Source organism: Salvia splendens, chromosome 4 (assembly GCF_004379255.2).
Source record: "Salvia splendens isolate huo1 chromosome 4, SspV2, whole genome shotgun sequence".
Taxonomy (NCBI): Eukaryota; Viridiplantae; Streptophyta; class Magnoliopsida; order Lamiales; family Lamiaceae; genus Salvia; species Salvia splendens.
Genome location: NC_056035.1, coordinates 1,688,743 through 1,711,421, shown reverse-complemented (window position 1 = coordinate 1,711,421; position 22,679 = coordinate 1,688,743). Strand labels below are relative to the sequence as shown.

Genomic DNA, 22,679 nt, shown 5'->3' with positions numbered 1-22,679 from the left:
ATTTAGCGACATGCTGACTAACCACTGTATTAGATAAAGTTATCAGCAATTCGATGGAGAGTGTTTTGTGTTTGGTTTTAACTTTTTAAATTCAAATTTTTGGGCGCATCTATTGTTCTCTCCTACTCCAAATTTTTGGGAGTATTTTGGTATTTCCTTGTTGTGTGAGATGTGCAAGATATTATATGAAAACGAGCAAAAGAACACATATATCACTCAAGGTAAGGTGGACAAATGAAAGGTGTCAGAATAATAACATTAATCGGCAAATTTAACCTTTTGCACTTCGGGGTGTCTGCAATTGAAAGTTTCATTTATCTTTTTTCCGTTCGAAGTAAGTGGGCTTCACCATTCACCTAAATCATTACACTCACATGTTATTATAAAACCAATAATATAAAACTGTGGCCAATATTCAACTAACCCATTTTTCCATTTTTCTTCATAAAAGTCAAATCGTTTCTTAAAATCTATGTCGAGTCAAAATGAAACTATAAATGACTTATAGAGAGAGTATTTTAACAAGCGATATTTGACCCACCTTCTTTCTCACTGTTTCGCTTCATTTCACACTTGGACTCCGGTTTGAGAAATAGTCCTAAAAAGTGAAAAGGGAAGCTCAAATAAATTATAGGCCTTAATAAGCATTTCATCAAACAGTTCAGTCAAGCATTTCATCAAACAGTCACTTCACTGGCTAGAATCTCCGCATCTCGGCTTAAAGCTATGGAGGAGTTTGGCCCAATCAAAGCCCATTTCCCGGCCCCTTCAGCACGCTTGACTCAGGTTTGGGAAATAGCCCGTTTCACAAGATATTTTAGTCACATTAGATCAATTCGACCCACTTGCTTCCTCAGACTCGGGTTTGGGATTATTGATAAACTAATAAATATATAATGATACGATTGGATTATTGATAAACTAATAAAAAGTATTATTGATTTGAATTAATATTAATTAGATAGATGATGCGAAGAAAATAGAATTTAATTAAATATTAAAAAAATTATCCTCTCATTTATCTAATGTTTTGAATGAAAAAATGGAGCGAGACAGCTTGCACATTTTTCCTTTTGCGCGGATGCCTTTATGTCCTTGACTTAGTCAGCTCTTCTTTTTATTGAATATATTCCCACTTTCCACGTTATACAATTCTATTTTTGGTTAATTAAGGGTATTCTGTCAATAAATAATTTTTCTATTATTACTTTTTTTTTTACTTTAGTTCTCTCACAGTCACTGTATCACTGCTCCGTCTCATCAATTCCCAATTTCCGCTCTCTCTCTTTCTGCCCTAATTTCTTTTGCCGTTGCGCTGCGCCGCGCCGCCGCCCCACCACCGCCGTCTCGCCTCTCCTCTCCTCTCCTTCAACCGCCACGAAGCCTCTTCTCCGGCGGCTCTGCTCTGTAACGTAAGCTCTGTCTCTCTCTCTCTATGACCATTATTGTACAGAAATCGGTCCATGGAGCTGATTTGAATTTGATCTGTATGCATTGAGCAAAATACACAGGAAGTAGTATAGTAATTTGTGGTTGTTGAATTGTAATTACAACATCAAATGGCTTGATTCAACTGTCACTCACAGATATCCTAATTTTTATCTCGCAATGTGTAGTAAAAGATGGAGGAGTGTCGTACGGAGGCCAAACAAGAAGTTGCTCCAGTTTCAGAGGCTCAGCCTGAAGAAATGGGTTAGTACATAGCAGAGCTGTTTCTCTTTGTCCAAACTCTTATCTCCTGTTGTTTTAACCTATGGTATTAGCTTCATTATCTTGCATTAGAGATTCTCTGAGACAAACTGATTTAATTTATCTGTGTCTTTTGATGACAGAGAGAAAAGCTCGTGTAGATGCTGTGTGGCAGCAAATGAATAAAGGTGTGCCTTCTAAACCTCTTAAAGGTATTCTGGATATCCGCAGTCCGAACACAAGCAAGTCTGCTCGAGGAAGTCCCGTGCAGAAGTCGTCAACGGTGAGAAACTGCTCTACTACTACACTCATCCATCTTTGCTAGGCAAAAATTAGAATATCTAGATATGTGACAGCTTAATCAAACCACTTGCAAAATTGCACATTAGTTGTCTTTCAGTCTTCACACAATCATTTGCTGTTGTCATTTTACAATTCAATAGCCACGAACTACTATGCTACTTCTTGTGTATTTTGTTTATTACGTTGAAATCAACTCCATTGATTGATCTCTGTACAATAATGGTCATAAAGAGCAAAACAATACTTATGTTACAGAGAGTCCCCAAATAGTGAGGGGGTCGTGGTGCTGATTTTGGGGAAGTTTGTTTCTTCAAGTAAATTGTGAGGAAAATTTGTTTAACTAGACTAAAACCTTTGACAGTGAGGAATCTCCTCACCCGCCCTATCTTACAGAGTTGGATGAATTATCTCGGTTTGGGATCAACTAAGACTCCATCTCCTGTACAAGGGTTGGGAAAGCGTGCCATAACAAGTGAGAATAGTTCCAGTGAGGAAGCAAAAAAACTTGCTGCTGCCGCTCTTTCAGCAGTTAGGGATGCTGCCGCTGCTTCAGCGACTACAGGAAGGGGAAAAGTGGAGGTTTGTTTTTCTGCTCTAGAATCTTTTCTACGAATTCCACTACGTAGGTTCTAATCATGTTTTTTACTTGGGCGTTTCAAGTTTCAACTATTACTTTCCACATCATCATATGATCACTTTAGAAGATCTTTGTAAAAGTTAAATGCTGTGTTTGATGGATCAGAACTTCATCAGATATTTATATCGCAACATTTGTTCCTTCACTTTGTATCATTTACTAGATTGTGTAATATGTCAATTTGGTAGGTTACTGAAGTTCGAGACTTTGCTGGTGAGGAAATTGAAGTAAGGAAACTCGTTGATGCTACCTCGAAAGAGGCAGCTGAGAAAGGGAAAGGTGTAGCCGGTACTGTGTCAGCTGTTGATGCTGTTCTAGAACAGATCAAAAAGAAACCTAAACTCAGTGTCCTTGACAAGACAAAGATGGACTGGGGTGAGTTCAAGGAAGAAAACAAAGGCATGGAAGATGAACTCGATGCATACAAGAAAAGTTCAAATCAGTATCTGGACAAAGTTTCTTTCTTGCAGCGTGCTGATTACCGGGAATTTGAGCGAGAAAGAGATGTCCGGCTGGCATCTCAGGCCAGGCGAAAGACTGACATGAGAGACGACTGATCAAACTACTTTGGCTGATCTGGGCCTCACTGATCTGTCCAAATCTCTAAAATCAAGTGGAGGCCTTAATCTGCATATAAGTTTGTCTCCGGATTCCTCGTTTGATTTTCAGCATCAGCTGCATTTTTCCAGGATGTCTGAGATGCCACAATTATTGAGATGTTTAGAAATGTATGACATAGCAATTTTTCCTCTCTAGTTTCTTGTCATCTTATTATGCAAGAACTCAAGAGTTTTTGTTATGCTCTACTGAATGGAATTGATTTGGTTGTGTGTTGAAATGCCAGTTTGTCTGATTGAGACCAATGTTGTGATTCCTTCTTTAAAATTGAAATTGTAAAATTGATCGGTTGTTTCAACTGGCCAAAATAAATAATCTCCCAAAACTATTCACTAATCAAATGATCACTTTTTCTCCACTAATTATTTATTTTTCACTTAAACTACTCAAATCACTTTTTCCAACTTTACTAAGTGTATTTTTTTTATTAAAACAAGATTATTTTTAGGCAGTGAGGGAGTACAAAATAAATCGTGAGAATTACTGGGGGAAGAACAATGAAATTCTAGCCATGATTTTGATTGGTAAAAAAGCCGATTTTGATTGGTAAAGATCAAAATTAAATCTAAAAGAAATACTAGTTCAATCTAAGTTTTGATAATTACCTTCCCAACAATGAAATATATAATCACTTTTAAAGCAGAAAAAGACGGCGCATCACTTTGCTTCAATTCTTGCAGCATCTACTCTTGGTCGGTTGCCTTAACAATAACAGATTTTTCATTTCCCATTTCTCGGGTTTAGTGAACTCAAAACGGGGGATTAAGTGAATTTGCAGGAGTGTTTGAGTCAACATCCAATGCTGCCGCTTTCCCCAACAAAGGTCAAAACTTGTGCGTGTGTTTTTTGGAACTGAAATGTACAATCTTTTTAACTGAATCAGTTATCAGTTGATTGTGTCGTATGTTAAATCCTTTTTTTGTATGATCTCCGTCTACGCTTTATGACTAGAATCTGGGTTTTCTCACATTCATAAGTTTGATTGAAATTGCAATGGCTGAGTAATTGAAAAACAGCTCTTAAATGAAATTTATGACAAGGGTTTTATTTATTAAAAATTGCATATTCTTGTGCAGATTTGTGTTTGTGAAGGATTGAAATCCTTTTCTCCACATGGGATGAGATTTGATTCCAACTGCTTTAGTCTTGACTTAGCTTCCTCTAATTCATGTCTTTACCTTAACAATGTTGGAAACTCTAAACTGTTTCTGTCTGCTTCTCGGTCGTTACATCGATCTGGATTGCAAAATTTAAGACAATGCGGGCTGAGCAGTTACCGAGTTAGGGTGAAAGATGGAGCACACTGTCTAGGATCAGATAACATCACGTTTGTAGATGACCAGCAAGTGGATTTTCTCATGAACACAGTTGATAATGCCGAGGCGCTTCCTGTTGAATCAGTTGTGCAGCCTTCTCATCTGCTATCTCATTCATTCGACATGGATGAAGATTCACTATCGTATCTGGAGGCAAAATTGTCTGATATTGTTTCCATTTTGCGCGAATCTGCTGCTGATGCATCTAAGATAGGAGAAAGTGTTCTGAAAAATACCAATCGAGCAGTTAGCGATTCCATCGATGAGATTATCTTGTTTGTCAAAAAATCTGCAGGATCACAGTCGCCCGGTGGTATGTTGTCTGGACTATCTAGTGAGTTGAAGGAAGCATCGGGCAGAGCCGGGCCTTTTGCACTTGATGTTTTAAGGGGAACAATTGTTGTAGGTGAAGACTCTTTGATACGAGGGGGGAAAGCTGTCGCATATGCTTACAGTTTCGTGAAGGGATATCTCCCTCCACAAGTCCGAGAAGCATTTGGTGTATCCGAAGAAAGAGTAGAGAAAGTACTATATCCTGTTGGAACTGCACTTCATCAGGTACAAGTATGCTTATTTGTTGGGAAAAAACTGGCTTCTCGTGTAAATGAATGATTCGGTTTCAAAAAAGTGCTGCATTCCTGTTATCTAATTACATCATACTTCAAAAATTTGATGCAAAGGTTTACATGTCAGTGGAGGGATTTGAAGAAAGTCTTGGCCTCGACCCTAATGATCCACTCGTTCCTTTTGTTCTTTTCCTTGGACTCTCGGTGACTCTATGGTATAAACCTTGTTTTGTCATTTTATTTTTGTTTTTGATCCTTTCTTGACAATCTATCACAAAATGAACAGAAATCACATTTCTTATCGGTTTTGTGCAGGGCTTCTTATAGGATAGTAAAATATAGTGGATATGCAGGAGATATGTCTCCTAAGTCGGCTCTGGAGCTCGTACAAGGGAATGAAAATGCTGTTCTTGTAGACATTCGACCTGAGGTAGGAGATTCTTCATCGTCTTATTGTCATTGTTTATAAATTGTCACATGGTTGTCTCTTTCTAAAGTTAGTAGTTCTTATGTTAACTTGTTTTATTGATTTGCCTGCAAAGAATTTCAAGGAAAGAGATGGCGTTCCTGATCTTCGAAGGGCAGCTCGATTTCGATATGCCAGCGTGACACTTCCTGAGGTAAATGCACCTTTTCTCTCATCAATTTTCTCTAGTTAAGATCTTGTTATTGGGAAAGATAGATTAATAGGCTATTGATGGTGAGATATATGCACTTAAATATCTTTCTACTTTTACATAAATACGCAGGTTGATCGCTCCATGAAGAAGTTGCTGAAGGGGGGAAGAGATATTGAATACACATTGCTAGCTGCCGTTATCCGTAACCTTAACATAGTTGATGTATGAAGCTTGTCCGCGAATATTTTTCCTTTTCCAATCCTGTCCTTTACTGAAATAGGATTGGCAAGAAATTATTCTTTTCGACTTCTTTACTTGCAGGAAAGGTCTAAAGTTTTAGTTATGGATGCTGATGGAACTTTCTCTAAGGGCGTCGCGAGATCACTGAGAAAGCTTGGGACTAAGGCAAGTATGACCAGCAAAAGCTAATAGTTTCGGTATTTTAAGATCATACAAAAATGACATTCAGCTTATATTCTCTCATTGTTACACTTTACAAAGGCTGTAATATTATTTCCATTCATTTTTTTAATGTTTTTTTCATACAACAGAAACCTTATATTGTCAAAGGTGGCTTTCGGGCTTGGGTTAAAAACGGGTTACGTATTAAGATGGCAAAACCCGAGACAGCATTTACAATACTTAATGAGGTAAGTCTTTCGCCTGCCTTCTCTCTGAAGCAGAAGATGTGTCAAAATGAAGATTTTACATTTTAAATTTAGTAATAATGTAAGAGCAAGTGTGAATACGTTTTCCGACTTGTACTTTGGGCGATCCAAGTGATTTGCGCTTGTCAGTTCTTATCCCGAATGAGCTAAAAACGCATGGAATAGGATCCTTCTGGACTCTGACCTCTTGTTTTGGCTGACATGTTGCAAACATGTATCAGTTTCCATCTTTTTATGCATCATGTGAAAGTAATTTTCGAAGATGCTCTTGTCGATGTGTTCCTCTACCAACTTTGTGACTTCTCGGCTGGATTTATGTAGGAGGCTGAAGCGATATTGGAGGAAATTAAGCCAACTCCGTTGAAAACCATTGGGTATGGAGTGGTAAGGATTTGTTCTGTCTTTTAAATCGGTAAATCAGCTTTTGAGTTACATACGACAAAGAAGACATTTCTCGTCCTTTCAAATTAATGATGGCTCGTATCGACATTTTAATCTCCCTTATAAATGATTCTATCCTTTTAATATTGGCGTGGAGTGATTGACTAGCCCAATTCTTCACGTGTAGGGTTTTGCTGCAGCCATCTATTCAATAGTAGGTAATGTGCTTTCATCTTCCATGTAGTATTTTTTAAGAATTATAAACTGTTATTCATCGTTTGATCAACTATCGAGAAAACAGAAGCTGATTATGACCGTTTTAACTGAAGAAGGTAGAAACTTTCGATGGCTAACAATGCATGAATCTCTATGGAGTTGAATATTTCACCACAACTTAGAAGAATTTGGTGAAAAACAGTTCCAGGTTTGTAAACGAAGAATAATATCCAAAAACATGTAAATGCGTGGAATCAGGAACAGAGTCAGGTGTATTTTGGACGAAGTTATAGACTGTAGCCTCAGTACATCATTTGTACGAGTGAAACCACTTCATTCGGCCACAAATTTGTTTTTCGATCGTTGGTGGCCTCAGTTTTCCTCGAGATTAAGCTGTGCTTGGACCTTCTGTTAAAGTAATGTTAAATGGCTGTATATCATTTCATTTGTCATGTCAAGTTTAACAATTCTTCTCCCTTCCTGCAGAATGGGAGACGACTCTGCAGTTTATCGGTGTTATTGGTCTGGGCCAGAGCCTAATCCGACGAGTTGCTTCATACGAGAACGTAGAAGATTTGAAGCAGGACGTGAGGTATACTGCCTTACTTCACTGTGTTCCTACGCGTGAAACTTTGATATTCGAGAGAAAGTGTTATGTATATCATTTGATAGCACAAAAATTATTGTAATTTTGGAGTTCATCCTCAGGCTGCTGCTAACTCCAGTGAGACTAGGCGGCCGGGCAATCTCATGGGCAGCGGGCAAGGAGGGAAGCAACGGCGATGGACTGCCCACGTCGCCTTCATCATCTGACATCCAAAGCAGGGTGTTGCAGGCGGCTGCCAAGCACGAATCTGTACAGTCGGATGACAAGGAAGGAGCAGAAGCTTCAGCCGACACCGAGCGATGAGAATTCCATTCCTTTAGAAGATGGAGGGAGGCCTCTTTCTTCCTCTTTAATGAATGTTTGCTACTTAAAACTTTGGAATTTGCAGGATTCTGATACTGTTTCATAAATTTTGAGGGGGAGCAGAATATTTGTAATTCAAATAATCGAACCAAATTGAAATAATATTAAATTTGGTTCGAATTTTCGGATCACATCTGCTTTCTTTATTTTCTAGATATGGATTTTTGATTTTGTCTGTTTATTCAAATAAATAATCCAAAAAATTGAATTATATCTAATATTTTAAGATGTATTATTCTCAAAATTTGAGTTCTCATGAAATCTACACAAAATTACTGTTACTGTTACACCACAAGAATACTATCAGCGACAAAGCTTCTTACTTGTAACAATATCTCAGCTACAAAAATACCCTTAGTTTTAGAAGCGAAGAGTTCTTGACGCAATTGAAGCCCTACAAACGAACACGGGGAAGAAAAAGAAAACATCAATCATCGAAAAATCTGATATTAGAATAAAAATTACTACAAGTGAGTGAAAATACTACATTTTACTTACCAAGATTGTCGACATCTGACAGCCTCTTGACGAACAATCCTCTTAGGATCATCAAGTGCCTTTGATGTCGCTTGTAAAACCTTGCATTGAGAAATGATTTTGTTACTGGAAAGTTTGTAGTGACGAGAAAAGTTATACGCATCACTAGTGCTATAGTTGTCACCTTGAGATTTCGATGTGTGCACCTGAGTGTAAGAATATTCATACCTTAGTTCTCAAAGGATAAATTCTAGTGTAGGGAAGCTCAGTCATAGCAACGAGACACTGTATTGCTGTTTCTCGAATAGCCTGAAAACATTTTGAAATTTGATTTCACAAGTGCATGGATTGGTAGCTTTATGGGAAACAAATAAACAGCTTTATACGACAAGATTCAGAAAGTTAACAGCAGCTAAGGAAGAATGTTTATTACCATCATGTGTTGGAATGTTGTGAGATCAATAAGCAGGTTTATAATGATAGGTGCATTTTCTACTGCAGCTTCTTGTCCTGTGGCAATGAGTGCAAGAAAAATTAGACATAATTGACAATCAAAATGCATTTCAACCGATACACGAGAACAAGAGTATAATAAGATCACAAATCAGTATCTTTTTAGCAGTAAGCAATACAAATTTCCATAAAACAAACAAACATGTTCGAATGGTAATGATAAAATAATAAGCCCTCCAGTTCATGCCATGTTGAATGGAGAAGATATGTATGTTCTCACCATTTTTCTCAAGCAATATTCCTGATATGACAAGTAAAACATTGTAAATAATATCCTTGTTCGCCACATCCTTGCTCAGCACGGACAAGCATTCCAATAAAATAGGGACAATCTGTGTGAAAGGTCATACACCTCAATAAGATATATTGAAGGATAGTATCACAAAACTGGAGATGGTAAGTGAACTAATATCGCTGACCTTTTTGGATTCAGCCAAAACAGCAATCAAGGGAGTATCAGACACAACGTGTGCAAAGGCTCTATATAGCATAGATCTGGAAGTGTATGTAGGGCTAGATCAAGACAGAAAAATAGATGCCACATTCAGTTCAACTAAGTTTGAATCATACTTTAACAAAATATATGCATTGAAAACTAGTAAACCACCTAAAGGGGGAGAGTACATGATCATATACATTTTTGTTAGATGTAACAGTGAAGATAATCCAAACCAAATCAACTCGTTAAACTAAAAACAAACTTCAGAGAAACCCAACTTTTAAGTGGTTCCTGAGAGGTGAAGATGGCAAGACGTTTCACGAACCTCAAAAAGAAAAGAAAAAAAAATGACTGCATATTTCAAGTCATTTCCTATCATGATTCATACCTGACAAGCGATGCATCAGATTTGATCAACAAGGACAAAAAAATTGGCATGATGGTGCTGAAAAAACGTTGCTTGTAGAGCGGTCGTATGGTTGCATGATACGCTCGATTCAGGCATTCTCCAGAGTCACTCATAATGATATGAAATGCATCAGCCGCAGTTGTTCTCAGCTGATGCATGTCTTCTACATCAATAATTTGGAGCTCTTTTGAGTCTACACCTTCACGATCCAACATCAACAAACTCAATAAAGCCATGGTTATATCTTTTACCTTTTCATGCCCCCTCATAAGTAATCCTTTACCAATCCATGCCAATCCAATTGCGGTGTTAATCCCGGATTGCATTCTTAAGGTATTCAATCTTAAACTACTGAAATCAACTCCACTGCCATTATTTTGAGAGACTTTATCATGGTGAGAAATCCCCGTAAAAGTAGGAGATATCATGTCCAGTGCCTTGTTCAGAGTCAGATTTTCGGAACAGTTCATTCCGTTGATCTCCAAAGGGAGTTTATTAACTAAAGAACCCAGTGCATGAGCAGATGGAACATGTCCGTTAAGGAGGCTTTTTATGAACAGCTGTATAATCATTTTTCCGTTTGGTATACTTGTTTGAGGGCGGAGAGCTATAATGACTGAAGCAAATAATGAAGTAAGCCACTCATGTTTACAGGAAGAGTCGCTGGGATTGAGATTTTGCTTCACATCTTCCTCCTTTACAAGAGAACTGCCAGATTCAAACCCAAAACTAGTACTTGAAGAAAGTACTCCAAAGGCTTTATTAATGATTATTTCCTGGCTTTCTTTCGAACAACTACCAACAGCCTTCTTCATTGCAGTCATTATTGCACTGAGAAGATCCTTATAACCTGCTCCCTAATAAAACAAAATCCAATTTATCTAGTGGTATAATACAAGAAATAAAACAGGCTGGAGAGATCCAACTTTAATTTGGCTGCCTTACCATAGCAATTTCCAGGGCACTGAGGTTTAAGTACATAGTATGTTCAATCTTCTCCCAGATACCGAGAGCAAAATTCAGCGGGATTTCCTCAAAGCCTCCAATCTTAAGAAACCTGGGTCCAAGTCAAGAAACATGTCCACTAAAAAGTTAGATACGAAATCACAACTCAGAAGGCAATTGATTTAGTTCTTGAAACTTAATTGTTTTCATTCCCCGCCACACTGAAACTTAAATTCAGTTTTGTGTTCAATAGATAATAAGATAAGAATCAAGGAAACAAAATACTGAATTGGAAATTGATTACCAAAAATTCACTCACCATGGAAGCACCTTTTCGGTGTAAGTATCAAGAAGCTGGATCATCAATTTTCCAGATTCATGATTCCCTTCATCCTGTTTGGATTAATGTTGAACAAAGTTTTACAGGAGCAAATACAAAATATGAAAATAATAAGAAAGAATACAGGATATGAAGAACCAACACAATGTCATCATTAACCACATGCACACCTATAGAAGGATTATAATCTATTCAGTGATAATTTATGCTTTGAAGAAGCATACAAAACTCTACAAATATTCAAACCACCAGGATATATGATGATGCAAAACTATAAGGTGCACTTCTGTGGAAAAAAATACCTAATGCTTGGCAGGAAAACGTAGATACTTACATAAGCAGCTGAGAAATTGGTATATATGGCTGCAGATAACGCGTGAACAACTTTGAACATGAACTCCTTCCTTGTTCCACCGATTTCAAAAGCAGCTTTCAGTTTGAGTGATGAAGGCATAGTTGATTCACCAGAAGGTATCAGGGAGACAAATTTTTCTACAACAATTTTCTCAAAGATCACAGATTTTGCAGATTCTGGATGTTTATTGGCAAAAAGGCCAATTTCTGTCAGTGCCTTCAAAGTCAATGTCCACAAGAATGTCTCGTGGCTGCCAGAAGTAACTGTTCTGACAAATTCTGACAATATATTGTCGTATAAGGAGTTTGACGCCAGAAGGAAGCTTTCTGGAAATGTAGCCAAAATTTCCAGGCCCTTAACTGCAGTTATTCACAACAAAATAAATAAATAAATAAATAAATAGCATTACAAGAAAAAACCATGTTATGTTTACAACATGAGCATACCTATATATAATAAGTGGAGGTCATTTTTCAAAAGAATCATGATAAAAAGAAGTTGGGTTCTCATACAGATAGGGAACGCACTCCACAAAGAAGGAATCTTTGGCAGATCCATCCTTCCAACAAGGTAAGTAAATATGACTCCCCAAAAATTTCAAATTTCAGGTCTACTCAATTTAGTAGAAATAAATATAAAAAAGAATTGTCATTGAAAATGAAATCACAAGTAAGATATTTTACATCCTCTAAGAACCTTAACATGTTCTTCCTATCATAAAAAGTGACAGCATTCAGAGAAAATAGCTAACCTCCAAAGTAAACACCAGAACTTGCTCTTTGATCAGCTTCCGTTGATCTTAAGAGAGAAAAGAATGTTTTCACTAGTGGTTTACAGGAATTGTTAAGCATGGTAGACCATGTCTGTTGAGAAAATTCAAGGGCTGGGGTAGAACTGTCGAGGGAGACAGCCACATATCTGCATGCTGCAAGAAGTTCTGTGCAGAGATAAATAGCTGCAAGATTAAATTTGGCTGGAGGGGAACAATCTTCATCTAGGTAGCCATTTATTGATTTTTCAACTGAAAGCCCCAGACTTTCCATGAGGAGCGGAAAGCAACTGTTAAAGACTTTATTGCACAAAGCAGGTGAGGGTTTAGCACAGATGGACAGAATATGACCTACCACATGCAATCTCTGTTTTGCTAGTGAAGGAATATCATCCATCTCGTTATACTGATTCAGGGAATTTAAGAAGGCATTTATGTCATTGTCACCTAAAACTAAACTAATGAAATCACCATATTGTTGAATAACTTCCTGCAGGAGTACAAAAGCCTGCATCATAACATCACTATCCTTAAAGCCCATTCCACCGAATAATTCAGAATCCTTAGTCGGAGTACACTGAGGTGACATATATATGGCATATTTTACAGAAGACCAAAGAACTTCAGCGTGGCTTGCCATCCTTTCAGGTCCATACTTTAATGTGCAATAGCTAAGATACTTAAATGACTCCACCTGCAGATAAACACGTAGGCATCCACCAAATTAAGTGAAATATATTTCAGACATATAAAAAGGTTGCAGAGATGCATTGAATTGAAGACCGACCTTAGTTGACGGAAGAGAAGATGAAAGTTTCTCTAACAGCAACGGGATAGAAAAAGGTTCAAAAAGAGGTGTAGAAGCAAATGACAACTGAAAGACATCAGAATACAAGTAAGTGTCTAAATTTTCTTTATAAACATCTTCAGGAAGAGCAGACTGTTTTAGTAATTTCAGCTTTGGCTGCGACCACATAGTACCATGAAACAAATTGCTCACCATTAATGCCCTCGATAGTTCTTCTCTCTTTGTGTCATCATCCTCACCATTTGGCTGGACAAATATTGAAAATCAAATCAGAATAGAGTGAAAACATATAAAAGATTGGGGGGAGGGGAAAATGAAAAAATAGCCTTCTGTCCTAATAGCACCTGACAGACTCTAAGACATACATTCCCAAGGTGTGGTCAAATGAGTGATGTATTTCCTAATATGAGATTATGAATTAAAAAATTTGGGAAACAGTGTGCACTCAAAAATATGCAAAAGGAGTGCAACACATCCTTCTATCTTTAGTCAGCTCTACCAAATAATGTTTAAAGCATATTTTAAACTCCTCCCAATTTGTTCAAAAATAGTTTAGATGCCGCTCTTCTCAAACCATGCTATAAAACCTATGACAAATCAAAATTATAAGGTTATGAAATGTAATGCTTTACGACAAATATGATGAGGAATGAGAAAATAGAATAAAGAGGTCACTCACATGTGTGAAATGGATGGGGAAATAACTTCCTAAAATTTCGAACATATCCTCAGCATAATTTGCTAAAGGACCAGAAGGATCGGGATATATCTGTCCAAGACATTCCACTATATGAAAGACAAGAAATAAGCACTCAGGATCTTTTTCCCCGTCAACAGCCTCACAGATTCCATAAACAAGGTTATCTCCCTGTATAAAAAAAGGAACAGGCAAAGTTAAGTTATTGTTAACCACACAGTTAGCACTACTTGGAGCAGTAAAATAAAAAGATAAGCTAAAAGAACAAGAACCACATGGTACATGTGATATCATTATAATTCCAACAGAAATGAGCTATGATTCACACAGCATATCAGACCAAGTTTGATGCTTGATTCAGTGAACAAGTCAAAATGATTATTAAAAACATTAGAAATCCAAATCTTTAGAGAAACTATTCAACTTAAGGGTTTAGTCAAACTGTTCTGTGGAATTGTTCGGAACCTTAGTCAAACTACTGGGAAATTTCACGTGCAAGAGAACCTCATTGGTGTCCTTCAATCTACAAGGTTTCAGGAAACCACCATCTTAATTTTTTAACAAGATATTGCTCATGGTACTACCAAGCACCAAGTTGATAATGGATAATGCTCGAGCATTGGGATTTGAGTGTTAGGGTGTGTATTCACATTAAGGAACGTGATTGAAAGCATTAAAGGAGGTAGTGAGTATATAAGGAAAGCTGGGGTGAGAAATGATTTCCACCACTTGCTTTTTATCCTTGCAACAAACACATAAAGGTTGCTCACAGTCCAATGAAGACAGATTCAGCATTAAAATTTTAAGATGACGAAAATAGAAGAACATAGGGAGAAGGTAAAATGAGCTTTACCAAATCCCCTATTGCACCCGGATAGTGATTTAATAAGCATTCCAAGAGTTGAAAGCTTAGCTGCAATGAATATGATGCATGAAAGAAAATTAGCATAATCTTTAGCATGAGAACCAAAAAGTACTAAAGTAGATATATCTCATCATACCGAGACTTACCTTCCTATCATGTTGGCCAAAGGACTGGACCTGGAGGTTTTGGAGATAAGAGTCAGCAACAGCCTTTGCATCAGAATCAGTGACATTGCCAACATCCGCTGTTCTCCTCAATAAAGCCAAGCAGCCCACAAGTGCACCACGTAATGCTTTCCAGTCTGCCTGATATATGAAAATATTATCTGCCTTTCATATTGACTGATTGAAAAGCCCCACCACAAAACTTATGAACCCATAGTTATATCAACAAAATATCAAGAAACTGTCACATTATTGTCCAAGTCAAACTATCAATCTATACTTGCAACTGCGTACAAATTATAATTTCTAGGGGAAGGTGGATCCTAGAAGAGTTGGTAATATGAAGCAACGGCATTCTTTGAGAAAGCCAATACTACTACCAAGTCCCTTCCGCAACGCAACTAATAAGGCACTTGATCAAATAAATAAAAATTTGGGGAAAAAACAATGTTTCCGGAATAATGAATTAAAATATGTAAACTACAAATGTAGCAGGTAGATTAGTGCTTCTCATTTGTCCACTTACCAGTCTTTCTGTGAAGAATCCTACTAGGCTATGTATTGAACTGCTACTTAAGGGCTTTGATGCTAGTTTATCCAACAGTTCAGCAAGGAGGAGATTCCCTGAATGATGGAAAGATATATGTTTGATACAACATTTATACAATAAAATAAAATAAGAAGAAGAAAAAGAGATGAGTCAACAAAACAATCCCAGGTTACAATGCAAACATATTCTGCCAAGGGAAGGAACTTGTGTAGTGAAAAACCAGATAAAATGAAAGCCCACTCAACTTAAAACCTAGAAAACTTCAGGTTAGTGCATCAGAGAAAATACAACCATTCTCATCCATATATGCATCTTAAAGTGAGATTGAGGGTTATCTGCACCAAATTGCTAATTCTAAAACCTTGTAAGTGCACAGGAATAAATGCCATTAGATAGTTCTTTTTCTCCAGAACTACATCTACTCAACCTTGAATTGGAATTTCCAAAATCAAAGGCTAGGATATATACATTTGATCTATAAAGGACAAAGACACCTTCACAACAAACAAATAAAGTGCACCAACTCCAAACTATCCAGAAAGTAAATATTGTTCGGAAATCCGCAGATATCATCACACAGTCATGTACAATAACACCACAGGTATAGGTGAGTAGACAAAACTGGACAAAACCAATGATGACACAAAGACACAATTACCTCTAGAGCGGACAATGCTATCGGTAGTAGTCAAATACATCTCCATCTCCTTAACCTATAGATCAGAAACAGTGTTATTTGGAAGCAACTTTGAGTAAACATTATAGTTTATTCAATACCAAAGCTTCAATAAAGATAATGTTGATCTACAAACACAAGCAAAATCGTAACGAAAGAGCTTACAAGTGTTTCTAGACTAAAAATTCCCTTCTTCAGCAAAGTGGCAACTTCATCCACACTGGCAGCCTGTGGTCCAATTTCACAGCACAAAGCGATTACATCAGTAAAAGTCAGTAATTAACAGTAGCAGAGTTCCAACAGAGCACAATTTTCAGAAAGTAATGTGAGCGAGTAATTTTCACAGAAAAGGGGAGTTTATTCAGTATGATTAAGCTCTTGAATTCTTATTCTTAAATATTAGCAAAGATTTTGTCAATAGGTAGACTGTAAGGAGATAGCCAACTGTTTCGCAAGTAATCGGAATATAATGATCGATATGCATATTTATCACCAATTAATCGGAGAATTCACCTGCTCGGACGGAGTGGCGGTGGAGCTAACGTACAATTCGATGTACTTAATCCATGGAACTGATTCGCCCATTGTGTGTGAGTATGAACTGAGAGAGAGAGAGAGGGTTTAAGGAGTTCTGCTGCTATCGCCGGTAGTGAAGGTTTTTAACGATTCCTCTATTTATACAATGCTCTAAGACCATCCACAATAGGCGCCCAGCGACCGCCCAGCCGAGCGCCGGCGCTGGGCGGTTCGCTGGGCGGTCTATTGCAGCCGCCCAGCGGCTGAGTGGAGAGAGAAACCGCGCAGCGCTGGGCGGTGGCGTGGCGCTCGGCGGTCGGCTGGGCGGTCCGTTCGGCGCTATTGCAGCTCCCGGATCGTCCAGCGCACCGCCCAGCGCGAAATTTAATTTTTTTTTTTTCCGAAACACTATATATACGCGCTTTGCTCGGCATTTTCATTCGCACCACTTGTTTTAACGAGTACTCTCTCTATCTTAATTTCTGTTCAAGATCAACAACGCAAAATGAGTAACGCTGGTGGTAGTAGTGGTGGTAACGGAGGGGATGCTGAGGAGTACGAACGTCGTATGGCCGAGGCGTTGGACGCCTATACGACCAACGCGATAAACCAATGGATGGAAAGTGCCTTGCAGCCGGCGATACCTCGACCTCCCCCCGTGGTCCACCGCCGCAGTGTGATTGATCGGGATCACGTAGCTGCACATCAGCGCCTATACGAAGACTACTTCGCACAGGAGCCTCGGTTCACCGCCAACCTTTTCAGGCGTCGTTTTAGGATGACCAGGGACCTGTTTATGCGTATTGTCAACGCTTTGGAGTCTCGATATCTGTATTTCCGCTTCAGACACGATGCGTCTGGCAGACCCGGCCACACACCTATTCAAAAGTGCACTGCGGCAATCCGGCAGTTGGCCTACGGAGGCGCGGCAGACATGTGGGACGAGTATCTCTACATCGGTGAGACGACTGCCCTGCAATGTCTGAAGAATTTCTGTCTGGGAGTGATAGAAGTATTCGGTGAACAGTATCTGCGAAAGCCTACCCCCGAAGACTGCCAAGATCTGTTGCGGATGCACGGGAGTCAGCATGGGTTCCCGGGTATGTTAGGCAGCATTGATTGTATGCATTGGGAGTGGAAGAACTGTCCCACAGCCTGGAAGGGGTTCTACACGTCCGGCTACAAGGGAAAGAATCCCACGATGATCCTGGAGGCCGTAGCTGATTACCGGCTTTGGATTTGGCACGCGTATTTTGGGATAGCTGGTTCGAACAACGACCTCAACGTCCTCAACTCGTCGCCACTTTTCAACGAGCAGTGTCAGGGCGTCGGTCCGGCCATCAGTTTTGTCGCCAACGGCAGCCAACATGATATGGGCTACTACTTGGCGGATGGGATATACCCTAGGTGGCCCGTCTTTGTGAAGACGATCCGATGCCCAGGAGATGAGAAGAAGGCCTACTTTGCGGCACGGCAGGAGTCGGCGCGCAAGGACGTGGAGCGCGCATTTGGTGTGCTCCAGTCTCGATGGGGGGCAATTAAGGGTCCAACGCGTATGTGGGATGTCCAATGCATTGCTGACATCATGTACGCATGTATTATCATGCACAACATGATTGTCGAAGATGAAGGTGGCGAACTGACCAATTGGGTCAACGACGAAAATGAAGCCGGTCCAAGCCACGGCGTGGCCGCCCCCAACGTACGGAGTGGGGTACCTAACGATGAAGCCGGCCTCTTACAAGCACATGCCGACATGCGCCAAACGGCGGCTCATATTCGACTCCAAAAGGATTTAATTGAAGAGTTATGGGCACGGAGGATTGACCGCCGTTAGTTTTTTTTAATTATGTAATTTTTTTTAATTAATGTACTTTTTAAATTTTATTAATATTAGTGAATTTTCTCGTTTTTGTGTCGTAAATTAAATTTCGCATATTGTGTGATTGTTAATTATTTCATTTTGTATATATTTGTTAATAGTGATGTGGATATTATGTGGCTGGGCTATGGCTAGGCTATTGCTGGGCTATTTGCTTGTTTTGATGATGTGGCAGGAGGATTTTTAGTGCTGCTGATGTGGCAGTGGCTGGGCTATTGCTGGGCTATTGCTGGGCTATTCCTATTGTGGATGCTCTAAATGGAAATAAAAAAGTACTCTAATATTTATAATTTCTTAATCAACGAACATATTTTTGCTGCTAAATTTTAAATAAATCGGGTTAATTTTATTCAAGTCGATTTACTGTTATTTACTTATTGTACATACTATATTTTAAAGATATTTAAAAAATGGTTTAAAATTTCTACGATGAGTTCACTCAAGTTTTGACTTTGATTTGGAGATACTAGTATATAAAAAAATAAAAATAAATAAAAACTAAAATTCTCATAAATCATTATAAAAAAAAGATAAATACCTGCAATTTGGTAATAACCCCTTTTATAATAAATTATTCGAAATGTAAAATATTATAGTACAATGTTTTTTACTCATATGTTAAATAAATAAATACTCTACACAATTGCTTTAAACTCATTTTTGTAACTAAACAACTAATCCTGTCAATTTGATAATATTCTTTTTTCTTCTTAATTAATACTCTATGAAGAAATTTTGCTGACCAATCATCACAAAACTTCAGCAACTACACCAAACTGCAACATTTGCAAGTAATAGTACATACATGATCATATCTTTACAGCAGCACTGAATTAACCTCATCCCAACAATACTTATGCATCAGACACCTCGTCCAAAATGTCAAGAAATCCTTTCTTGGTAGAATCTTGGATAAGAGAGCCATTGAAACAAAAATCAAGACTACTTGCTGCTTCAAATTTCATCCACAGTTCCTTCTTCAAAGTGTTCTCCCCGGGATGCCTTCCCATTCGCATGCTGCTCATAGGTGCCTTCATCATCGGTGTGACTTCAGCTAAATCAAGCGTACGAATAGCATCTGCAAGGTGAGGGTGAATTAACTTCGATTGGAATTTTGAGTTTGTTATGTATGTTTGAATAGTTGAATAAGCAAATGGAAGAGACATATACCTTGCAGTTTACTCTTTGAGGTAGTGGCATGGCTACCTTGACACTCTTTCGTCTTCATGGTGGGGAAGTGAGCTACCTGATTACTCACTACACTAGTTTTCGATGGCAAGCAGTGATCAGCTTCATTTTTAAATGATGGCTCGTTGGAAGGATCCATTACAGCACAGGTTTTAGGAGGTGAGACAATCCAGTTTGGTGAATCTTCTGCTGCCATTTTCATCTGCGTATTTTCTTTTCTTATTCCATAGAGCTCGGGATACTTCAGCTTCAGGTCACCTGAAGATTGATCGCTGGAGGATTCAGAATCCTGGGAATCACTGAAGCTGTGGACTCGGGTAGGAAAAGGTGTAGATTTATGGACTGCCTGGAATTTCTTTCTGGAGAAGGCTGATACAGGCTCAATCAGTATGCAGGACTTCGGTGGTGACATTTTCATGCAAGGAGTCATGACAAAAAGAGAATAATTCGTACTTGAAGCCTTTTCTGGTGAAGCACAATCAGTGACTAGTTTGTCTACTGCAGCTTTAGTCACTTCTGTATCCAAAGCCACTTTTGGAGTTGGCTTGGCTGATATACCTTCATTGAGATCATTACCCAAGTTTCGCACTGCATCAGAAAGAGATACTAGGTGGGCAGCTTCACCCAATGGAATCTTTTCAACTTCATGAAGCAACGATGCAGGAAATTTGGACGAAACAGCTTTCTTCTGAGGCATTGGTGTGAGTAGGAACAACTGTCTGCCACTTTCAGTGTTGCATCCAGCCCGCCACGATACAAGGGGTGATGGAGAGACAAGTGACTCCAACTTGGTTTCTTCAGGGCTTTCAGCGGCAGTATTTGTACTTTCTTTTAAGACATTAAGTGCCTCTGTCTCAACTGGCTGCGCTGAATTTTTCTCTGGCACTGTGGATTGGCTGAGAACAGCCTTTTGAAATATGGAAACCCATGGCTGCAGAATTAAACACTCAAAAATTGGAACATTGAATGAAATGTGTCAAAATCAGAAAATCAAACAACACATTTACCTTTAAGGAAGTCTGCATATCAGACAAGGCCTCTGCAAAGTGTTTGATCTCATCCCTTCTACCATTGCCTTTCAACTTGAGTGCTTCGGCGACTAGCTCATCTATCTGCCAAACAATGAGTTAAAGTGAACACTCTCATCTTCACCAATAAGATACTTGGCATATGGACCATTTTATACACTAAATAACCCTGTTACATACGGATTGGTGGTAATCATTTATCTCGTGGTATAACAAATCACATCATAGGTAGAACTGTAACATGTAAACTTCCAACGACCACCCATGAATCAATTGGGAGAATAATATCTGCCACCATGAAGATGGTAGAGATTCTACATAGCCACCTAGTTCTCTGGAAAAGCCATACTGCAAAGATAGTTTTGTTGACTCTACAGCTGAATAGGGAACATCTGCCTACAAATCGAGGGCAGAGGTGAAATAGAGGGCAGACGGTGGATAGATCTGCTTTCACTTGTATCAAAAGGTTTTCTCTACCAAAAACTGATGCTCTAATCAATTCACATCTTCTACTCTGATTACTAGACAAACACACATACCAAATGCTTATAATGGATCTGATGAAATAAAAGGACCATTGATTTGCAATTGATTTATGACTACAATATGATGCAAGAGCAATCGAGTCTCTTCCTCCTCAAATTTCAAACATGCTCCTTGAATTCCTTCCATTGCACTGTCAGCCCTACTTTACATAATTTAATCCAAACATTCATAAGAATATAATCACCCAACCTATATACTTTAGGAATTCTTGTATACTATAGAATCCACTTAAGGAAACTAAAGCAGTTGACATTAATTAAGAAATTAGAAGCTCTGGAACTATGACCATTAGCTGAAAAAAAACAAAACTACCACCTAAAAAGAACAGTAACCAATGGAAAGGGGACTAATTGTCATCTTAAAGCATTATCCAGTCAGAAGTTAACAAAACATCAAGAGCGTCTAACAAAGGTAAAGCCACTCACAACAGTGAAATCTGGTTGTAATTGAAGCTTATCATCACAGAATCACTAAATTGCCATACAAAATGAACCACATAATGCCCTAAGCCTCATAAAAACAATTGAACAGCCAAATCTGAAAGAACGCCCAAATTATCATCAACCAAAACATTTCCACAAGATACGGTTCGCTACCTGTCGTAGGAGGGTGGATATATCGGAGTGTACGAGGAGAAGGCGATCGAGTGAATCGCCTCCCGCTTTTCCACCGCCATCTTTGGAGATTTTGTTGTAAATACTGGCAGATTTAATGGCTCCCTTGGCGTTAGAAACGTCTCGCAGCGGCTTCCTCATCGATTTCAGCCTCATCTTTGATTTCGATTGCGATTCGCCGGCGTTCTTCGGCATTTTCTCTTCTTCTTTCATGCGCGTTTGTGTGTGTGAGGTGGTTACTCCAACGGTAACTGAAGTGTGTTTTCTCTCTCTTAATTCAAATTTTTACTCTGCGCGGGGATTTTATATATAAACGACACTGATAAATAGGAAAGGAAAAAAAAGAATTAATTATATTATCAAAAACAGAAATACCTTAATTTTAGTAGATATCCAAATTTTAAAAATGAATTATTAATTGTGAATAGAATGAATATAAGATTTAAAATATAATCTTAAAATATAAAATGTAATGTAAGTTTTGGTAAAATCGTTGATGATGTGGATTAAAAGACGCATTCATAAATTAAAATAATGTATGCATAAAAGTACTCGACCATTCAACAATAGTAAGAGCATCTCCAAGGGGAGAGGTAAATAAAGAGATAAAGTCATATAACTATCATATTTACCTTTTTTCCATGAAAAATCATTTTCTAAGGGGAGGGGTATATGAGAATGTATTATACATTTTTCCATTTTGAAAATGTATCTTTACCTCTCCATTAATGGAGAGGTGAAATCTTATAACTACCATATTTGTTTTCTTTTCATGAAAATCATTCTCCCCATATTTGAGAAGTTATTTTTTAATGCATTTTGTACTATTATTTTATTATTAAAAAAAAGATTTACCTTCTTATATATCTTTTTCTTTTGGATCGTGTTACTTTTTGGAATGATATATTTCACTT

At 38.3% G+C, this 22,679-nt stretch overlaps 4 protein-coding genes across 8 annotated transcripts; 2 read left to right on the top strand and 2 right to left on the bottom strand.

The window, feature by feature from the left end:
- The first annotated feature begins 1,222 nt into the window (after nucleotides 1–1,222).
- Nucleotides 1,223–3,467, top strand: LOC121801612 (craniofacial development protein 1-like). The gene is made up of 5 exons (XM_042201139.1): nucleotides 1,223–1,412; nucleotides 1,617–1,692; nucleotides 1,833–1,972; nucleotides 2,386–2,571; nucleotides 2,818–3,467. Exons 2-5 carry the CDS (start codon nucleotides 1,623–1,625, stop codon nucleotides 3,184–3,186), a joined length of 765 nt encoding a protein of 254 aa, XP_042057073.1. The 5' UTR covers nucleotides 1,223–1,412; nucleotides 1,617–1,622; the 3' UTR covers nucleotides 3,187–3,467.
- Nucleotides 3,468–3,811: 344 nt separating this feature from the next.
- Nucleotides 3,812–8,130, top strand: LOC121797808. Of its 4 annotated transcripts, XR_006049965.1 has the most exons (13): nucleotides 3,812–4,070; nucleotides 4,324–5,121; nucleotides 5,244–5,344; nucleotides 5,445–5,559; nucleotides 5,672–5,749; nucleotides 5,879–5,971; nucleotides 6,071–6,154; nucleotides 6,301–6,399; nucleotides 6,739–6,801; nucleotides 6,986–7,016; nucleotides 7,128–7,430; nucleotides 7,501–7,606; nucleotides 7,723–7,758. XR_006049965.1 is itself a non-coding variant. In XM_042196535.1 (12 exons), the coding sequence occupies exons 1-12, from the start codon at nucleotides 4,047–4,049 to the stop codon at nucleotides 7,922–7,924; spliced, it is 1,794 nt and encodes a 597-aa protein (XP_042052469.1). In that variant the 5' UTR covers nucleotides 3,816–4,046; the 3' UTR covers nucleotides 7,925–8,130. The 4 variants fall into 4 exon arrangements, 2 of the variants coding, with proteins under 2 accessions (XP_042052469.1, XP_042052470.1); XR_006049964.1 differs by having other exon boundaries at nucleotides 7,128–7,606; nucleotides 7,723–7,764; XM_042196535.1 differs by lacking the exon at nucleotides 7,128–7,430 and having other exon boundaries at nucleotides 3,816–4,070; nucleotides 7,723–8,130.
- Nucleotides 8,131–8,175: 45 nt separating this feature from the next.
- LOC121797807 (MMS19 nucleotide excision repair protein homolog) lies at nucleotides 8,176–16,628 on the bottom strand. The gene is made up of 20 exons (XM_042196534.1): nucleotides 16,505–16,628; nucleotides 16,157–16,219; nucleotides 15,974–16,028; nucleotides 15,292–15,389; nucleotides 14,748–14,906; nucleotides 14,590–14,649; nucleotides 13,719–13,907; nucleotides 13,232–13,285; nucleotides 13,019–13,105; nucleotides 12,214–12,925; nucleotides 11,442–11,821; nucleotides 11,087–11,160; nucleotides 10,768–10,879; nucleotides 9,802–10,679; nucleotides 9,394–9,487; nucleotides 9,195–9,306; nucleotides 8,895–8,971; nucleotides 8,690–8,770; nucleotides 8,483–8,562; nucleotides 8,176–8,378 (listed from the first exon to the last, which is right to left on the bottom strand). The coding sequence occupies exons 1-20, from the start codon at nucleotides 16,574–16,576 to the stop codon at nucleotides 8,345–8,347; spliced, it is 3,471 nt and encodes a 1,156-aa protein (XP_042052468.1). The 5' UTR covers nucleotides 16,577–16,628; the 3' UTR covers nucleotides 8,176–8,344.
- A 2,408-nt stretch (nucleotides 16,629–19,036) lies between these two features.
- LOC121799377 lies at nucleotides 19,037–22,021 on the bottom strand. 2 transcript variants are annotated; one of them, XM_042198727.1, is made up of 5 exons: nucleotides 21,748–22,021; nucleotides 20,585–20,689; nucleotides 20,031–20,508; nucleotides 19,560–19,946; nucleotides 19,037–19,467 (listed from the first exon to the last, which is right to left on the bottom strand). In XM_042198727.1, exons 1-5 carry the CDS (start codon nucleotides 21,976–21,978, stop codon nucleotides 19,244–19,246), a joined length of 1,425 nt encoding a protein of 474 aa, XP_042054661.1. In that variant the 5' UTR covers nucleotides 21,979–22,021; the 3' UTR covers nucleotides 19,037–19,243. The 2 variants fall into 2 exon arrangements, with proteins under 2 accessions (XP_042054661.1, XP_042054660.1); XM_042198726.1 differs by having other exon boundaries at nucleotides 19,560–20,508.
- Between the last annotated feature and the right edge of the window lie 658 nt (nucleotides 22,022–22,679).